General features: G+C 67.0%; 1 protein-coding gene across 10 annotated transcripts; it reads left to right on the top strand.

Moving 5' to 3' along the window:
* Positions 1-777: 777 nt before the first annotated feature.
* On the top strand, positions 778-17,116 carry OCEL1 (occludin/ELL domain containing 1). 10 transcript variants are annotated; one of them, XM_090027406.1, is made up of 9 exons: positions 6,445-6,841; positions 8,034-8,130; positions 8,630-9,383; positions 10,668-10,826; positions 12,882-13,039; positions 13,469-13,678; positions 13,882-14,053; positions 14,624-14,665; positions 16,182-17,116. In XM_090027406.1, exons 3-9 carry the CDS (start codon positions 8,688-8,690, stop codon positions 16,281-16,283), a joined length of 1,539 nt encoding a protein of 512 aa, XP_089883532.1. In that variant the 5' UTR covers positions 6,445-6,841; positions 8,034-8,130; positions 8,630-8,687; the 3' UTR covers positions 16,284-17,116. The 10 variants fall into 10 exon arrangements, with proteins under 10 accessions (XP_089883529.1, XP_089883528.1, XP_089883537.1 ...); XM_090027409.1 differs by lacking the exons at positions 6,445-6,841; positions 8,034-8,130 and adding an exon at positions 5,888-5,979; XM_090027405.1 differs by lacking the exons at positions 6,445-6,841; positions 8,034-8,130 and adding an exon at positions 6,302-6,414.
* The last annotated feature ends 2,466 nt before the right edge of the window (positions 17,117-19,582 follow it).

Here is a 19,582-nt window from a genome sequence, read left to right as displayed (position 1 = left end):
CTGCAGCAGCTGTGACCCTAAAAGAGTGAAATACCTGCTGTGCAGGCGCAGACCTCCCCTGAGGATGGGCATGTCCTGCCAGGCCCCACGGCTTCCTTCAAACAGCGCTCAGAGCGAGGCCCTGGGGCCGCACCGCCCAGCCCCCTCGGTCACTAGGACCTGCCCCTCTGCAGGGGTGAAGCAGGCAGGCCAGGTGCACAGCAGGTGTAGGAGATGCATTGGAGAGTATCACACTCACCTGCAGCTGGTCCCTACTGAGGCCAGGCAGGGCTCAGCCTTCGCAGGGAGGGTGCAGGGGGTGAGGCGCAGAGCAGCGCAGGCAGGCTTGGGGCAGGGAGCTGCAACGCGCATGGGGAGAGGAGTGACTCCAGCTGGGCATCTCTGCCCGCGCGGTGCTCGGATGCAGCCTCGGGCCCGCCGGGGCTGCGTGGGGGAGGCTGGCTGCTGAGGCCCAGCCGGGCAGGGGGTCGGCGCCGGCTGCAGCTGTCGCTCCTGCTTCCCCCTCCGTTCCTGGCGGCTCCTGCTGCCTTGCCGGCGGGCGGCTGCCAGGGCGGGCAGGCTGCAGGGCTGGCTGGCTGGCTGGCTGCGTGAGAAGCGCGGGGGCGCAGCACCCTCTGCCGGCGGACCCCGCACCTCAGCCAGGCACTGGGGTCTGGGCCTCTGCGCCAGGGCCTGCCCCCGGGGCAGCCCTGGTGGTCCCTGCTCGGCTGGTGCCAGGGCGTGTGCTGGGCCCCGGGCACCAGCCTGACACCACTCTGCTGCGCTGCCCCTCCGCAGTGCCCTTGCCACACTGGCTCTGACCGCCGTTGCCTAGATGAGCCCCTGAGATGGCTGGGGCTGGACTGGATGGGACCTCCTGAGGTCCTTTCCCTGTGACCGCTAATGAAGGCCCCTCGTTAGCCACTGCCCCGTCACATGTTGGAGCTGCGCGGAGCCTGACGAGCGGGGAGCGGCCGTCCACGCCCTGGCCGGCTCACGGCAGTGCCCAGCACCAGCCGCCCACTGCCGCCGCCAGCGGCTGGCCACGCTCCTCCGGCGGGCCCTGCACGGGGGGCGGCGGTCCGGGGGCCACGCCTGATGCTGCCCTGGCTGGGAGGAGCGGGCTGCGCACGCACACAGGCCTTATCCTGTTGACGCGGGGAGCCAGGCTCTGCCGGCTCTGCACACAGCGTTTCCTGGCACCGGGGCCGAGGGCTGCGCAGGTAATGTTTAACCAGAGGCAGATCCCAGCTGCGCCGGACGCGCACGGCGCCCGACGGTGCCCGGACCAGCGCTGGGGATGAGGAGCGGCCGCAGGAGCCCCTGAGCCGTGGGTGAGCAGGTCCAGGGTCCCTGCAGCACGGTCCCCCCGCTCGGGCTAACGGCCCTGGGGCTCGGGATGGCGCTGGGGGCCGAGGGCGGGCCGAGGCCTCTCCCTCGCGCTAGCTCGTGACCTGCACGCACGTTGCGGACACCCAGCAACCCGTCCTTTGGACCCTGGCGCTGCTTGCCTCGTGCAACGCTGAAGGCAGAAGCGTGACCACAGCTAGCATGGGGAGACGCTGGCCCCAGCCCCTGGCTCAGTGGGCTGCTTGCCGCCGTGGGGCTGGCCCAGGGCTGCTCCCTGCCGATGTGCCAGGGGCCCGGTCCCTCCGGAGGGCTGGGCGAAGCGCTGGGAGCCATTCCAAGTATCCCAGGAATTTGCTCGCCTTTCAACAGCGGGAGCCAAATTGCAGCATTGCTGCCGCCCAGCCCTGGGGTGCTGGTGGGGCTGGGGGCACGGACTCCACCCGTGCGCGGGGGGGGGGGGGGGAGTCCACGCTGGGCTCGTGCAGGGAAGGGGCACGTGGGGCACAGGGCTGCCTCGAGCAGCCGCGGGGCTCTGCCAGCGTCTGAGGCTTGGAAGCCGTTTGCAGGGGCAGGAGGGGAGGTGCGATGGGGCCCAGGCTAAGCCCTGGCTCGTGGCTCCTGTCACCAGCAGCGAGAGGCCCAGGGCAGGATCGGGGCCCCTCGTGCTGGTGTTGCCCATGTGTGCAGGGAGATCAACCCCGGTTCAGAAGGGCTCTGGGTCAGCCCAGCCAAGGGGGAAACTGAGGCACAAAGGGGCAGTGGCATACCAGGATACCCCACGCGGTCAGTGGCGGGGCTCGGACTGAGCCCAGGGCTCTCTGGCCGCTGCTCCAGCCACTTGGCCGCACTGCCCAGAAGAGCACAGGCTTCAGGGGCTGCGGGCAAAGATCCCATTTGCAGTTGCACTGACTTCCTCCTCCTCCTTCCTCCCTCCAGCTCCGCTGGGCCCGGGCCGGGGCAGGAGCAGGACCCCGGTGCGGCCGTGGCTGGGCCGGAGCAGCCGAGGACACATGGCGAATGCTGCTTTCCCTGGAGCCACGGCCGACCGAGAGAAGAGGAGGCCGGTCCTGGCTTCGGGCAGCTTGCTGAGCAACGCGGGGCTGACGTGGGTCTCGCCAGCCTCCATTGGGGTGTCTGGGGGGCCCTACCCCACCGGGAGCGACTCGCCCGGCTCCTCAGCACCCCCCCAGCCAGCCCAGCCAGCGGTGGGAGACGTTCCCCGTGGCTCGCGCAGACCCCCGTTGAAGCCCGTGCAGCGCTTCGTCCCGCGGTCCTGGAAGAGCTTTTTCCAGCGATGGAGGAGGGCGCCCGAGCCGCGTCCCCCGCTGACCCGCGCCCTGGCCGCCCGGCCGCGCTCCCCACCCGTAAGTCCCCTGCTCGTACCCGCCTCTGAGAGCGGCTCCCAGGAGCCCTCCTGGTGCAGCCTGCAGGCAGAGCCGGTGGGGGTGATGCCTCCCCCCGGCAGCCCCCCGGCCTGGTGCAGCGAGGAGGCCAAGCTGGAGGCCTATCGCCGCAAGTACGCCTACATGAAGTCCTGGCCGGGGCTGCTGCGGCTGCTGGCGGGGCTGCAGCTGCTGTGCGGGGGCATGGTCTTCGCGTGCGTCTGCGCCTACATCCAGAAGGACTACGCCGGGGCCAGCCTGGTCGACAGCGGGCTCCTCTGGGCGGGCTACGGGGATGGCTACTACCAGCCGATGACGCCCTTCGTGCTGACGGCGGCCGGCCTGGCGTGGCTGGCCACGGTCACCCTGCTCAGCCTGGGCCTGACCCGGTACTACCGCTCCGTCCTGCTGGACTCGCCCTGGTGGCCCCTGGCCGAGTTCGGCATCAGCCTGGCCCTGTTCCTGCTCTACCTGGCAGCCGCCATCGTCTATGTCAACGACGTGACCCGCGGCGGCCTCTGCTACTCCCTCTTCTCCCGCGGCCCCCTCGTTGCTGCCCTGTGCCGCGTGGCAGGGGGGCAGGTGGCCGCCCTCGCCCTCCTCTTCATCACGGCCCTGCTATACCTGGCCAGCGCCCTGGTCTGCCTCAAGATGTGGAGGCACGAGACGGCGCGTAGGCACCGGGAGCCCACCGAGGCACCGGTGAGTCCCCACTGGGAGACCCCTCGCCCTCTCGTGCCTCCCTGCAAGGTCGGCCCTCCCGGCATCCCAGCTACCCGGGGCTGCGGGAGCTCCACAGCACCGAGACGTGGCTCCGTCGGAGCATAGCCAGGCTCTTGATGCGCCGGGAGATAAGCCCCCTCGGGACTGGAGAGAGGAGCTATTGTGCAGGGGGTCCCTGCCTCTCCTCCCGGCCTCTGCTCTGCCCACAGCCCCCTCTGGCACTGGCACGCTCAGCCCTTCCCCAGCACTGGTGTGGCCTCACACCCATGACACTGAGCCTCACGCCTCCCTCTTGTCTTGAAGCACAGCCCAGTCCTGCTGCCAGCAAGGCCCAAGCGCATCATCTTCCAGGATGAGGTGGTGCCCGGGAGCCAGCGGGCAAAGGTCACCAAGTGCATCAGCTTCTCTGAGAAGGGCGGCGAGCCGGCCACCACGAGCTGCTCCATCCCCACGGGGCACATGCCCAAGCCGCACGTCCTCCCAGACTACGTGGTGTAAGTAGTGGCTTCCTGCCCCAGGAGCAGGCGACGGCTAATCTACCCTGGGTGCTGGTGCTAGAGAGGGGTCGCCTCTGCCCGGGCCTGCATGGCTCGAGGGCAGCACCGTGGTCCTGGCACCACGTTGGTGCAGTCCTCCACTGGTTAATTAGCCCCATTTCTCATTAGGGCTGATTCTCCCAGGTGCATTGCTGCTCTGTAGAGCTCTGGCCTGGCCTCGGCTGGGGGGTGCTTGGGTGGCACGGAAAGCAGGGTAACAGCAAGGACGGCATCTCCTGTTGAAGGGGTGTGGGGCAGGGGCTGCCTCTACCATGGGTCTCTGCAGTCTCTCTGGGGGTCTCCAGATCTTCCCAGAGCTGAGCCCCCACCAAGCTGCAGGCACCTCCCTTCCTGCCACACACCTCGGATTTATTCCCATCCCTGGCCCCGTTAGCAGGCTCTAACCGCGGCTCGGATGAACGGACTCTTTCCTCTCAACCCCCGGGCAGGAAGTACCCGGCGATCAGCAGCCCGGAGGAGAGGGAGAAGTACAAGGCCGTCTTCTACGACCAGCACGCGGAGTACCGGGAGCTGCACGGCGAGGTGCGCGCCGCACTGCAGAAGTTCCAGGAGCTGGACGCCATGATGGGCCGGCTGCCGTGGCGCGCGCGCAGCAGGCAGGTCGGTGCCTCCTGCTGGGTCCCGGGCGGGGAAGCCCCCGCGAGGGCTCTGGTCTGCACCTGTGGTGGGTCAGCACGGCGAGCTGGCCCCCCGCCCACAGACCTGGCGCTGGTGGCCTGGGCAGGACCCCTACACCGGAGTGGGAGCAGCCGCGGCTCGTGCGGCTGTCAAGAGACCACGGACGGGGTTGCTGGCGCTCGGGAAGTTTGGCTTGGACTGGCGCTGCTGGGCTCTGCGCTGGTGCAAGTCAAACCCCTGCGACCCAACCCCCCCCCAGGTCATTATTGGCCCTGGAGGCTGGATATGCGCTCGGGGAGGCAACCCAGGCTCGTGGGAGCAATGGGAACTACTTGAGGCTGGTGATTTGGGTCACTAATGCACTCCCAGCTTTCGTGTGTGTGAGCCCACTCTCCTGCAGTCCAGCTTTCATGCACGTGTGTCTGTGTGCACCTACTAACCTGGACTTGGTGTGCAGTGTGTTCCCTGACAGCACTTTTGGGATAAATCTATGGAGAATTTACCCTTTCCCTTCATTGCTTTGATACCCCCGTGGTATTGACCCCCTCCAAGGCTGCTAGCTACTTTCACAAGAGCAGCTGCTGCCTAACGGGAAGTGCTTTAGTCTTCTGGCATCCGAGATCTGAGCTGGCAGCTACTAGAGAACGGAGCAGCCTTCCTGCCAGTATTGCGATGTCGCAGCTGGAGGCAGGTTCCTCCTGGCTCCAGGCCCCAGACCTCTGCTCCGTGCGGCTGGGCCACGGGGCACTGCTCCTCTGCTCACGTGCTGCTTTGTGCTTTGCAGGAGCAGAGCCGGGTCTCCAATGTCTGCAAGGAGTACAAGAAGAAGAGAAGTGTGAGTAGGGGCCTGGATTCCCCCCAGTCCCTGCTGCAACCTCTGGCAAAGGGGCGGGAAAGGGGAGAGCGGAGCTGGGAAGGTGCACATTGCACCGGGTCTCGGGACCCTTCTCCGCTCAACATTGAATCTGGACTGAGGAACCCAGGAGCTCTCCTTGAACGAATCCTAGCGTGGATGCTCTCCTGAGCTGGGAGAGCCTTGTTCTGCATTCGGAGGCTCCCCTCTGGGAGCGGGGCTGGTTGTAGCCCCTGTGCCTTCAGGGCTTGGGGAGGGGTGCTGGAGCAGTGCTCCCGCTCTGCGCTGTGGGGATCATGAGCGGTTTAGGGCCCAGCCCTGGCCAAATGGGGCTCAGCTCTCCCAGGCTGGGGCTGGGGCTGGGGCGAGCCAAATCCCAGCTTCCCCAAGGCCTCACTGTGCCCTGCCCCTTCCCGCCCTGCAGGATCCTGCCTTCCTGGAGAAGCAGGAGCGCTGTGCCTACCTGAAGAAGAAGCTCACGCACCTCAAGGCGCAGATCCAGGACTATGACTGCAGGGTGAAAGAGGGCGCCGTGTACTTCTGAGCCCCCGGTGCCGGGGTGGCGGCGCGGAGCAGCCCTGCCCCGGCCCCGGCCCCGGCCCCAGCGGCCGAGCTGGCCTGGGGGGCGCGGAGCGGCCGCGGCCGCGGCCCTGGGCGGCGGTGCCCCACGCTCCCCGGCGGGCCCGAAGGCGGACGGTCACCCCCGCCGGCCCGGATCGGCCCCGCGGAGCCGCCTGGGGCCGGCCGCTGGTCCGCTGCGCAATAAAAGCTGACCTCGGACGCGCGCCAGCAGCAGTGTTTGGCGGGGGGCAAAGCGGGGCCGGGGGTGAGGAACCGCGACACCCGCCCCCCCCGGCGTCCACCCCGGCGCCGCCCCCTCGCCCCGCCCCCCGCCGCCGGGGTGGAGCCGCAGGTGCGCCCGCCGCGCCGCAGTCGCCGCCGGGCCGGGCAGGTGAGCCCGCGGGGCCGGGGGGGCCGCGTCGCCCCCCGTCCGGTGCGGGCGTTCCGCGCGGGCGGCGGCTGGCACGGGCCGGGCCGGCCCGGGGGCGGAGTCCGGCGGCGGGGGCCCGGCTGGGGCTTGCCCCGCGAGCCAGGCCGTGAGCGCGGGAGTGCGCGGGGCTGGAGGCGGCGGGCGAGCCCGCGGGAAGCCCCCGGCCTGGCGCTGCGGGCTCTCCTCGGGGCCCGGGCGGCCGCGGGGCGGGTGTGGGCTCCGGGCCTGGCGCGGGGGGGCCTGGCGGCACACCTTCGCCTCTGCGCCGGGCCGCCCCCTCCGCGTGTCTGCGGCCCGCGGCGCCGCGGCTGGGGCTGGAACAGAGGACGCTGCTTCCCGGGAAGGAAGAAGCGAGGCTGAAGGTTTTGCACTTTGGTTTCGAAACCAGGTGGGCAGCCTGCGTCTCCAGGCCCCGAGCCGGGGGGCAGCAGCCCCCGCGCCGCGGCTAGGGCAGCGCTGTTCCAGCGCCTGCTCGGGCAGATTAGGGCCAAGGGCTCAGGCGCGGGTTTCTGTTGTGTCCCGACGTGCCCGGCGGGCACCAAGCCACTGCTGGTCTCGGCTGAAATCCCCCTCCCCCCGAGCCCAGGAGCCCTTCCCTAGAGAGCCGAATCCCGGCCAGGGTGCCGGGCTGGGAAAAGCCGTGGTTTTGCTGAATCGGAGGGTTGCATGGAGACCTCCCCAGAGCCTCGCGCGGGGAAGGAGGTCAACAGGGAACCGGCTGCGGGAAGTCGAGGGCTTGGAGATGGGTGCGACCTGCTTGTGTTTTTCTGTCCTGGCGAGGGAGGGAATGGGCAGGCAGCCAGGGCTGGGACGGGACGGGAAGGGGAGGAGGAGGAGGAGGAGGAGGGAGGGAGCCTTGCAGCCACCAAGGTGGGAGCCGGGGCAGCAGTGTGGGGCAGCCTCCTCCGGCAGGCCCAGGCCCCGTTCCTGCTCCAGCGGCCGCAGCGACAGGCGACCCCGGCACTGTGGAAGTGGGTGAGGGTCTCCGCAGGGTCAGGGCTGGGATTCGGGGTAGGAGCCAGGAGCCCAGCTGATGCCCACCGAGGGTGCCTGGCAGTGCCCAGTGGGGGTGGGCCCAAGTTTTGGACCCCTACCCCTAGCAGTTGGCAGAGGGAGCAGGTTCCCCTGCCTGTGGGCTTGCGCACAGAGCCAGGGCCAGCAGCAGCAACGCTCCGGGCCGCAGCCCTGTCATCCTTTTACTCCTTCCTCCTCATCTGATTTTCAGCAGTTTAGTGGGGTTTTTGCAAGCTCTCTTCCTTGCTTGCTGCTTTTCTTCTGACTTCGGGGGCGGTTTGGGCACTGCGCCTGGTTGCTGAGTGCAGGCCTGTTGCGTAGTGTCAGGACTAGATCAGACAAGGACGTGTCCGGGGTGGTTTGGATGGGGACGGTCTGGCCTCAGACAAGGGGTCGGGGTGCGTGTGCCCACCCCCGTTTGTCTCTGATGCCGCGTACATGAAAACTTCCACTGGGGGTTCAACCGTAAAACAAGACAGACCCCTCCCGGCCAGATGTACCGGCTGATCTGTCCCAGCGGGAGATTTTTAATTGGAATAAAACAGTCAGGGTCTTCCCGTCAGCAGGATTTGAAACCACCTGATGAGGCTGCAGCAAGGACGCGCGGGGGGCGCAGGCACACGTTGAGGCTGCCTTGATTCCTCCTCCTTATCTGTTGTTCAGGTTTGTTCCTGGGGGAGGCTGGGGACCCGGCCCTCCAGGCTTCTGGTTTGGCTCTGCCCTGCTTTGTGCCTCGGTCTCCCCATTGGCAGATTGTGAGGAGAGTGATCTCCCTCCAGGGAGCACCGGGTGAGAGCAAGCGAAGGATTATGGATAGCGCCGATGGGGCGCGGCGCGGGGACAGAGTCCCTCCGGCGGGCACGCACCTTGACCTGGGCAGCTCAGGCGGGCACGGCACCTCACAGTGTCCTTAACCAACACGGGAAACCACCTCCGTGTTCCCGAACGCTGAGCTTGCGCAAGGCGAAAGTGCCTCCCATGCCGAGGCCCCTGCGGCAGCGCCTCTCGATACCGCTGTGATTGTGTCCCAGTTCCCCGGGGAGGGCTGCCTCGCGCCTCCTCTCTGTGGCTGGCACCTTCCGGGGCGACGTGCCCCAGACCTCCCTGGAGATCAGGGCAGGGCGCGACGCCGGCCTCACCGCCTGTTTGTGCTTCCACCTAGGCTCGGCATCGCCCGCATCCCTGGTCCCCGGCGCTGAGTGCCTGCCGCGTGCTACGCCATGTACAGCAAGAAGTCTTACGACGGCGCGCCCGTCAGCTACGGCCCCCCGGGCGACGAGTACGGCTACGATGCCCAGTCGCCGCCCCCCGGCTCCTACTACATTGAGGATGTGCCCCAGCACTTCTACAAGTGGAGCTCGCCGCCCGGCGTGGTGCGGATACTGGAGGCCATGGCCATCCTGCTCTGTGTCGCCATCTTTGCCTGCGTGGCCTCCACCCTGGCCTGGGAGTACGGCCTGGGCTACGCCGGCTTGTACGGCAGCGGGATGGGCAGCTACTACGGCGGGACAGGCTACTACGGCGGGGCGATGGGCTACGGGGGCTACGGAGGCTACGGCGGCTACGGGAGCTACTACGGCGGGGTGACGAACCCGCGGGCGGCCAACGGGTTCATGATGGCCATGTCGGTGCTGTGCTTCCTGGCGCTGCTGGGGCTCTTCGTGGCCAGCCTCACCAAGGGCAGCGGGTCGCGGTCCCGCAAGTTCTACCTGGTGGTGATCGTGCTCTGCGCCATCATGGCCTTCCTCATGCTCATCGCCTCCATCGTCTACATCATGGGCGTCAACCCGCAGGCCCAGATGTCGGGCAGCTACTCCTACAGCCCCATGCTGACCATGTGCAACCAGATGTATGCCACCGGCGGCGCCTATCTCAACCAGTACATGTACCACTACTGCACCGTGGACCCCCAGGAGGTGAGCCCGGGTCCCTCCTTCCTCCCTCCTTCCTCTTCTTCATTTGATCCTTTCGTGGCCGCCTGGAATAAGGAGGAGGAGCATTGGCCGAGGGTCCCTCTTTCTCCTTCAGTTGTGACCCCAAAGCGGGGGTTTCCCCGCTGCTCTCTGTCCCCTTCTTTCTCTTTCCATCTTCCACCTGGATAGAAACGAAGTGGGATTTGTAGGAAAAAGTAGCACCCCCCCCCCATTTATTTAGCTTGAGATTTTTGACCCCTGGAGTTGAGATTTCCCTGGTTCTCCCTGTTTTTCTCTCTGTCTGGGTCACTGATTTCCCTTTATCGCTTCCTGGTGCATCCATCTATGTCATCCCCTGTATTTGCATCTGCCGGGAGCCAGTTTCGGAGCCGGGGAGGGAGGAGCGGGACAGGCGGTGGGATGAAAAAAACAAGCCAGGCTTTCTGGAGCCAGTTTCGGTCGGCCGGTGGGGAGGGAGAGAAACAATCGGAGCAGGCGGGTGGGGCGGCTCGCACCGCCCTGCGCCCAGCAGGACCGACTGGCCCCGCCACATTCCTGAGCCAGGAGGAGCTGGGTCCTTTGCTGCTGCCCAGGCAGGGCCAGGGCCAGGGGGACCCATGCGGGGGCTTCCCCAGAGCCCCTTGCACTTACTCATCCTTGCTGGGAACCCTGGGTAATCACGCTTGCATGCACGCACATGCACACTCGCGGCAGGAACAAGCTGTGTGTTTTTCGGCTGCTCTCTGCCACGTCGTCTTAGGGTGGCCGGCGGGTTTAGTGTGTCACCGGGACTCCTGGGTTCTTTTCCTGGCTCTGTAGGGCTTTGGGCACACGCACACCTCTGTGCCTCAGTTTCCCCACACGTAGAACGAGCAACTCCCAGCTGCCTTGGGGGAACATCACGGCTATTTTGCGTCGTGGCCCAGGCCCTCGGCCCAGGTGCCTCGAAGCTGGGTTCGTTGCTGACCTCTGAGAGGGAAGAGGTACGAGTGGGTGTTTCCCAGGGGTCTGGGCAGCCCCCATGCCCCCACCCGCCGGCTGTTCATTGAGTCGTGTTTGAAGTCATGCCCATTTGGCCCTTCCATATGGAGTGGAGCAAGTTCTCCAGCTGTGTTAGGTGTGTGTGCCTGGTCCTTTGAGCAGTGGACAACAACCTACTGCTGCTAGCATGTCATGGAGCTCCTCCTTTAGCTCCCTGGGAGCGGCCTGGCTTTGGTCCCTGCTGGTGGCGGGGGTCGGGGCACAGATCCCCCAGCTAATGGAGGGGGGTCCCCTGCTGTCTTTCAGGCTATCGCTATCGTCTGTGGGTTCCTCATCGTCATTATCCTCTGCGTCATCTGTGTCTTCGCTCACAAGACCCGCAGCAAGATCTGGAAGTACGGGAAGCCGAACATCTACTGGGACAAGCCGCTGGCCATGCAGGAGGGCCCCAATGTGGAGGAGTGGGTGAGTCCCAGCCAGCAGAGAAGCAGTTAAAAGCATGGGCACACAGCCTGTCATCAGTAGGCTCCAGCGTCAACACCTCCTCGCAGCTTCGGGGGCTTTCAGGTTGGCTGAGGGATCTGGTTCCTGTTGTGGGGTGGCCTGGGCGAGCCTAGAGCATGCACACGCAAGCTGTTTGCTGCCAGGTAAGGACGGGAAGGGGGCTAGCACTAAATCCTACGTGTGCCCGCTGCAGGCGGGTGCCAAGCTGGGCTGTGGAGGAAGGCTGTCGAGGGCAGGGCTGGGCCAGTCAACCTGGTCGGGTCAGGTGGGCCTGGCACGCGGTTCTCTGCTCTGCTCTCGGCCTGCCCCGTGCACAGGTGTTTGCTTTGCACACGGCCGGTTTCGGTCTGGTCAATGATTAACCTACAGCGCTTTCCCTGCCCGGCGGGGCTGGCAGCATCACGTGGCCGGGGCCGGCCGTGGTGCAGGTGGCGCTGGGCTGGGGGGTTTGCAGGCAGCTGAAAGGGGCAGTGCCGTGAAGCCATTTCCCCCCAGTACGAGGCCTCGGCACCAAGGTCCGGTGACCTTCCCCATGGGACCCTGCTGCTAGCACCCACATCGCTGGCCTGGGGGGAGTCTGGAGCAGCCCCGAGCCACCCCTGGTGCAAACAGGGCTGGGGGGCTCTGGGGAAGGGCATGGTCCCCTTCCAGCCCCGGGCTCTGTCCTTAGCACCCATGCAGCCAGCACGTCCTGTCCCCTGTTTATCGCCCGGGCTGTGATAAACGGGCGACCTTCGACAGGGCGTCAACGCTGGCGCGTGGGCACGGCAAGCGCCGCTCAAGGGCGGCCTGTCCTCCAGGAGCCGCGGGATCAGCCTAGGGGCCCGGCTGGAGCTGGGGTCAGGAGCTGGCTCCAGGTCATGCTGCTGGGCAGGGGGAAGTGAGCGCTGGTCCCAGGCCCCAGCACCCTCCGTCCCGGCTCTCCGAGGACGTGGGAGGAGGAGCGCTGCCGCTCCCGTTCCCAGCACGGGGCTGCTCTTGGCAGGCCACAAAGGGCCAGCAAGGAAGGAAGGAAGCAGTGGGGGGACATCCGAGCCTTTAAGATGCCTTGGCCTCCTCAGGGCGAGACATGACCGTGGCCAGGCCCAGCCCCATGCACATCCCATTGCAGCCCCCGGCGCCTTTCCGGCAGGGCTAGGAAATGCCTTTGGTGGGAGGTGGGACCAGCCGCTGTGGGGGGCTTGTGCAGGAGGATGAGGACGTGTCCCCGGGGCTGGGCTGGGCTGGACCTGCCCCGTCCCTGCCCTGTGCCCGGGAGCGCCCCCTCCCCATCCCCTGCTGCCTCCCAGGCAGGGCCATTAGCAGAGGCGTCCTTCACCCCTCCCCCCCTTCATGCCTGGCGCAGCAGAGAAGGGGGGGCTGGGGTGCGATCAGAGCCACGGACCCCCGGGCTCCAGTCTCTTGCTTCCCCCAGAGCGGCCACGGGCCCCGCTCCCTCCTGTCTCACAGCAGCGAGGTCCCGAAGTGGCAAAGGGTGGCTGAGAGACTGGGCTGGGGGGAGCTGCCCCATGCCTCAGTTTCCCCATCCATGGATCAACCCGACTGCCCACCACGTGGCATGGTCCATGCTGCAGCCGTGGCCAGAGGAGTGGTGCCAGCTCCCCCTTGGCCCCCTCCACGGGGTGGGGCAGTTTCAGTGGCAGGGGCTGTTTGCCTAGGGGGTGTGCGAGCTTATCACGCCTCCGCCCAGCCTGATAAGAGGGCTCTCGGTGGGGAAGTGCCTTTGTGCGTCCGGCTCCTGCGGGCACGGGGCACGTACCAGGCGCACGGGCCCCTTTTCTCCCACTGCTGTGTGCACAGCAGGGCGGGGTGGGCCAGCGAGCCTGCACCCCCATCCCCTTGGGCCCAGCCCTGGATTCCCCACTACCTACCACCCCTCTGAGCTGCCAGGTGCCCCAGCTAGTCCACCCCCCCAGCTCCCTCAGGCAGGGGTGGCATTGCTTCCCCTGGTCCCAGAGGCTGCCCCAGGTCTCGGCCAGGCACGGTCTGAGCCTCCCACCCCTCGCCGCTTCCCAGGTGAAGAACGTCGCCAATGGCACCAGCACCCACGACGAGACGGCCACGCTGGCCTACTCTGAGAAGCTGACCAGCCCCGTGCACGCCGCGCCCAGCGCCTACATCTACCCGCCCCCGCCGAGCACCTACTACGCCCCTGAGAGCTACCACGTCGCCAGGTGGGCTGCCTGGCACGGGGGCCTGTGTCCGAATCCTTCCCCCACCCTGTCCCACGGGCAGATGTTGTGCCCTGATGCAGCTGGGGTGTGTTGCTCGGGGGCCCTGTCTTGGCGGATAACGACCCCAGTACCCTTTCCTGCCAGGGCGGGGGCTTGGACTCGATCTGCTCAGGTCCCTTCCGACCCTAGAAACTGTGAAACTGAGGCACCAGGGAGGCTGCAGGGCCAGCACCCGGGGCTGGGGCCCGGAGAGTTGGGTTTGGGGTGCAGGGGCCACAGGCTGCAGGCCCAGAGCTGGGCTTCCCGGTCTCGCTCCAGCCTGGCTATGCTGCCACCCACTAATGTGGGGGGCTTGCACCTGGGTCGGGGCCTCCTGCTTGGTGGGGTGGGGTTGGAGGATCTAGCGTGACCCGTGGCTTCCCCCGGTAGCTCCCCTGCCCCCGTGAGCGAGGGCCAGCCGGCTACGATGTTTAGCACCAGCACGCTGGAGGAGAAGGGTCGGGAGAGCACCAGCCGGCCATCCGCCCGGCGGGGCCGGCGCCGCAGGCGCAACCCCGAGCTGGACGAGTCGCAGTACGAGACGGACTACACCACGGCCATGGAGTCCAGCGACGAGCGCGACAAGGACGAGTGGGGCAGGTGAGCGGGGCGGCCGGCCGGCGTGCGGGCTCCATCCTTCCCTCCCTGGGCCGCGGGGATCCGCTGGCCTGGGGGAGGTCTTGTCTGCCCGAAGCTGGGGGCACCTTGGGCCTGACGATCCCGCAGCTGTGCCCTGCTTGAGCCGAGCGCCGCGTGCCCGAGGCCCAGTGTCTGACGTGTCTTTGTCTCTCCTCCCTGGGCAGCGTGTACCCCCCGATCACCTCGGACGGTGCCCGGCAAGAGTACAAGCAAGTGTTCGATGTGGACCTCAAGCACTACAAGCAGCTCTGCGCCGAGATGGACAACATCAACGACCAGCTGAACCAGCTCAACAAGCAGCTGGACAGCCTCTCGGAGGACAGCCCCCAGTACCAGGTACCAGGCCAGACCGGGGTTTCGGGGAGGCCCTGGGGTACAGCGTGCTCCGGGGTGGATTAGCTACAGGCAATACCTCGGGGCTGGGCCCGCAGCACCTGCATGGACCAACCTTGCTCCTGCTCCCTACGTGGACCAACAGTGTACACATGGGGAGGGCGTCGCGCCCATTTTAGAGCTGCAAGACTGAGGCCTGAAGAGAGGCCGCGCCATGCCTGGGGGAACTGGCAGCAGAGCCAGGAGCTGAACTGGGCTCCCAGGCCGGCGCCTTCCCAAGCCACGACCAGACTGCTGCCCCCGGGGGACTCAGGCCTGACCTGTGCCGGGGGAGAGCAGCTGCAGCAGGCACCCGCAGTGAGAGCCCCTCGTGGCTCGGGGTCTGTATCGCCCCGTGTGGGTCTGCCTCGGGGCCCAATCCTGCTCCCATGGACGCCGAAGGGGATTTCCTGGAGCCTGTGCCCCAGCCCGTGCTCACGTCCGCAGGCAGCGCTGTGCTGTGCCAGGGCCGTGGGTGTGGGTGCGGCTCCGTGGCCCAGCGCGTGACGTGTCCCTCCCGCGTGTCTCCCGCAGGGCGTTGCTGAGGAGTACAACCGGCTGAAGGACTTGAAGCGGGTGAGCTCCCCCGGTTTTCCTGTCTGTCTCTGCTCTGCCCTAGGGCTGGGTGGCGTCCCATAGCCCAGCGGGGGCCACGCTCTTGGGCAGGCCTGCTACAGATTAGCCCTGCTCCCCCCGAGTGCCGCTCTCATCCCCTTCCTCCACCCGGTCCTTTGCTCTGCTTTCTGCTCCCTGCTCTGTGTGCTGCTTGTCCCCCTTCCTCTCTGCCCCGTGCCCCACACAGGGGCTGCCCTTGGGGGCCCCCCCAACTGTAGCCGGTGCCTTTGGGTGCACGGCCATTCATCTTAATGAGGTCTAGGATGTGATCCCACAAGCAGCCGTGGTGGAGCGGAGGGCCCTCAGCAGGACATACCCGCATGCCTGCTTTTTACCCTGGGGCAAGTGGCAACTAAAGCCCAGGCCTGTGCCCCTCTTCCCCCATGGGCTGCGGTGCAGCTTCCAGTTACCCAGGAGCAGCTGCGTGCATACGGGCCGTGGCACAGAGCAGCCCGTGCACCGTGGTGCCCCTTCGCCTCTCACCCCCTGAACGGTGGTCCCCGTGTCTCCGCGGGGCGTTGCCAGCACCCAGCGTGTCCCATAAACCAACTCTAAAGCCCAGGCTGGGGAGAACTGCTGCAAAGCCCTGGCCCCTCCTGCTCTGGCTCTGCAGCCTGGGGATGCAACCTCCACGGCACCTCTGGAGCCATCCACATCTGCTGGCTGGGCCTTTCCAGGGTCCCTCCCCCACCGCAGCTTTAGGACGGAGCAAACCTTATGTCACGGCCCCCCAAGAGGCTGGGAGCCCCCTCTTCTTAGCAGCAAAGTGCCTTGGCCAGGGGCAGTGAGTGTGGATGCGGGGCAAGGATGAGGGCCCTGTACTGACCCTGTGGCCCTGGCAGCAGCCCCCTTCGCCCCCACGCTCCCTGTGCATCCACATGACACGGGAACATACACACCCGTGACCCGGCGGTCAAACCCAGCTCCGGTTACGGCTCTGCGCCGGCCGCCGCGGTGTCCGGTTACGCCGTGCCGCAGCGCCGGGCAAGCGGCACGCTCCAGCTCACCGTCCTGCTTGCAGAGAGGCCTGCGTGGCTCTGCCCAGCGCCAGCCCTGCCCGCCTGCTGCCCGGGGTGCAGCTGCAGCCCTTTCTGCTCCGCTGCCCGCTCCCCCGGGGCACGGGAGCCAGGCCAGCTTTGCTCGGGGGCAGAAACGCGCTTTCCTTGGAGCCGGCAGAGCCTGGCGGGTTGTGCCCGTGGCACTGGCAGCCAGGGCTCGCAGCCTGTTTGCAACCTGGGTGGGTCTGAGCCGGGGCTGCGTGGTGCAGACGGGCCAGTTTCTAGAGCCAAGCACCCAGTGGGCCAAACCCACAGAGAACCGTTGACCTTGGTGGGTACCGAGGCCTGCGGTCCTCTACCCACAAGTCTGCAGCTGGGGAGCGAGGAGCAGTAGGAGGCTTTTATCCCCCTCCATGGCTCAGCCCCTCGGGTACAAGGACCCCCTGACCCCCTCCTCTCTCCTCTGGCTTCTCCTCCAGAGCCCCGACTACCAGACCAAGAAGCTGGAGAGCAAGTCCCTGCGCAACAAGCTGTTCCACATCAAGCGGATGGTGAGCGACTACGACAAGCTGCGGGGGTAGCCCGGCAGGGCAGGGTGGGCAGCCGGACCCCGACGGGGGCGGGTAGCAGCTGCCCGGTGCCAGGATGAGCCTCCGCATCCCAGAGATGCCAAAGACTTGGACACTGTGCCCCGTTGTACATGTTTTCGACAAGCAGAGCCTCTGCCTTCGTGCCACTTCCAAACCGTGCCCAGCTGAGCAGGGCCAGGGCAAGACTCAAGACAGCTCTGTGGGTGGCCATGGGCATGACCGTGACCCCTGCAGTCTATAACGGCATCCCGGTGGGCACCAGTACTGCCCACGTTGAGCCTGGGAGCGGCTGAGGGCACCAGGCCCTGGCGCTGGCTCGTGCCTTCACCTGTAAATGTGTACATACGTGTAAATGAGCCTGTTTTTACCATGATCCTGGGGGCCTTCCTGGCCAAGTGCTGGCAACCCTTCGGTGCAAGTCTCTCACCCCACGCAGGGGGCTGGGGTCAGCCCAGGCATGGGCACTGCTCCCCTTGGAGCCATGACGGGAGCTCTGCCATCAGCTCCGTCCCGGGGGCGAGGACGAGGGTCTTGGCTTGGGGAGCTGCATGGATCGCCCAGGAAAGGCCGATGAGCCGGGCCGCGACCCCGCTCTGGAGCAAGGCGGCTACCAGGGGCTTCCCCCTCTTGATCATTCCCCCCTTGAGAATTGCCCCCATGTCCAGTGTCATCCTGAGCCTGGAGGAGGGCAGGACCCCGTGTGCCAGCCCCTGCTCCATGCCAGCACCCCCATCCCTACCCAGCTGAGCCAGCACCCCCTTCCCCAGCCTCCCTCCTGTTGGTTTTTGTATTTTCTACTTGCTCAAAAGAAACCCATGGCGTTTTCCTCCGTCTCCCAGTTCTTTCTGGATGTGGATCAGCACGGCCCTGGGGGGCCCAGGGCCCCAAGGTGATGGCCACAGGGCCCAGCCAGGATCACGGCCTCTCCTTGCCATGGCCCAGGGGAGCCAGGTGGTAACGGCCTCAAGGAGCCAAACCATCCCCCCTCCATGCACCAGAGCCCCGGGCCATGCCCTGCCACCCCTGCCCTGCTCCTGGCCGGAGGCTGCAGCAAGGCGCTGGGCAGGGGCTCCAAGCAAATGCATCTCCCACAAGGAGGGGCTACACGGTGCACCCCAGGTCACAGGCAGAGCCAGGGCTTGGTGCCCTTTCCTCGCCCCCCACAGGCATCCCTGTAGGCCTGGGGCAGCAGAGCTGAGCTGGGGGTCGATAATACAGCTGCAGTGCCCCAGTCCTCTGCCCTGCCAAGCATGCAAGCAGCCTGCGTCCCCTCGGCGTGCCTGGCTGGGCAGCACCGCAGGTTTGCACACCGGTGCCCGTGTGTCGCGGTGCGACCGTGCGGGGCCGGGGCCTGGATTCTTCTTTTGAAATGAGCCGCGCCAGCTGCTGGCTGGGCCCCTGTGCAGCTCTGTCCCTTTCATCAGCTGGGGCAGGGGGGTTGCCTCAGTGCAAAAAAGCTCAGTGCTGGCAATCGGGGCCAGGAGAGCAAAAGCACCCCATATCCCAACAAGGCAATAGGCCAGGACCTAGACTCAAACCCAGCACCTTGGGCTAGCAAGGCAGAGCCTTAACCCCAGTGCCACCTCGCCTTGGTGGCTTGTAGGTGCCCCTAGCCTGGGGTAAGGCAGGTTTGCCCCATCACAGAGACCTTTCCCAGCATGCCTTGCAGGAGAAGGGGCTGGCCCTATAAATTGGGCAGAGCTGGGCTGCTGGAGCCCTATAGCGACCTTGCGACCTGCTGCCGCCTGCATCCCGCTGGTGAGTACCTGCCAAGCAAGCAGAGTCCTCCACGCCTGTCCTCGAGGCATGGGGGTGATCCCGCTGGGGGCAGGCAATGCCTGGAGGTGGAGGGGTACTTACCCTCTCTTTTTGGGGGTGAGGGTTGACTTCTGCTGGGGTTCCCAGCTGCCCCACGGCCCCTCCCGTGCCTCCGGGACAGGGCGCTCAGCTGCCAGGAGTGCCTGGCCACCCCCTGGACGGGGTGAGCAGGGGTCACGGCAGCTCCTTGTGTCCTCATGGGCGCCGCGACGCCGGCTGTGGCGCGAAGCACCAGGGCTGGGAGTCCTGGGATGAGCCGGGCAGGGAAGGGGTCTGCAGACCAGCATTGTGGCAGCGTCTCAGAAAGAGGTCTCTCCCTGCCTGGTCGGCTTTATCTCATGGGCTTGTGTAGTTGGGGGTGCTGGACCGTGCAGGGGCAGGGGTCAGTCCCTGTGGCCGGAGCTGCTGCTGCAGCCACGGGCCCAACCAAGGACCTTGCACGAGACGGGGGCTTGCGCCTGTGAGCAGGTGGCCTCGCGGCTGGGGTGGCGCGGGGGTCCACGCTCCGGGCTCAGACCAGCGGGCAGACACGCGGAGAAGATCTTGGAGCTGCCAGCAACCTGCCCCGGGCCGCGCTGGGAAACAGCCTTTCCCCTAATCCTCGTGAAGGAACTGGAGCGTGAACAGGGCAGGCGTCCTAATCCGTGTGCACCCCCCGCCAGCCCTGGGTTCACACCACAGTCCAGGCGCTGCGGGGTCTCGCACTCGGCCCTGGCACCGACTCGGGGAAAGCAGAACAAGCCACGTCCTGGTAGCAAATGCCCCTGCTGCCCCCAGCCTCCCTGCCTTAGAAACACTGGCTCAGGGGGCTGTGTGGGGTGGGGGGCAGTCCCTGGCCACCTGTCCCCACTTCCAGAGCAGGCAGCAGCGACACCCCCGGGCAGGGGCTTTGCATGAGGGCAGATGCCCGCGAGGGTGCGGGGGGGCATTAATAGAGCCCAGTGCAGGCCGGCGGCACAGCTGGCACCGGTCACAAGAGCCCTGTGGTGCCTGCACAGCCGCTGTAGCCTTCGGGATGGCTGCACGATGCTCCCTGACTCTTCACCCCCCAGCTCGGGATCGTGCCCTCATTTCACAGCTGGGAAAACCGAGGCGCAGGGCTCGGGCGATGCCAGGAATAGCTCCTAAGTCCCCGCCCCGTGCTCCAGGCACTGGGCCGCACCGCTGTCAGCCCAGGGCTGCTGGGGCTGGTGAGCCGGGCGAGGAAGGAGCCCGGGGCTCGGGCCGGCAGAGCGCCCGTGCTGGGAGACGCAGGGGCCTGCGTGCGAGCGGCTTGGCCGCTAGAGGGGAGCCGCTGCAGCGCCTGAGCCGGGGCGGGGGTGGGGGACGGACGCGTGCAGCGGGGCTCGGCGCATGCTTGCTCTCCTTGTTTCCCTCTGGCCAAGCCCTCGTCAGGCCAGGCCCCTCCAGGCGCAGCAAACCTGCCTTGCAGCAGGGCCCTGCGGCCGCAGGGGTGGGCGCTGGGGCCTGGA

The sequence above is a fragment of the Crocodylus siamensis genome, chromosome 14 (genome assembly GCF_052110815.1).
Source record: "Crocodylus siamensis isolate JL-2025a chromosome 14, ASM5211081v1, whole genome shotgun sequence".
In the NCBI taxonomy this organism is placed as follows: Eukaryota; Metazoa; Chordata; order Crocodylia; family Crocodylidae; genus Crocodylus; species Crocodylus siamensis.
Note: the sequence above shows the minus strand (reverse complement) of the source record. Positions and strands in the feature narration are given on the sequence as shown.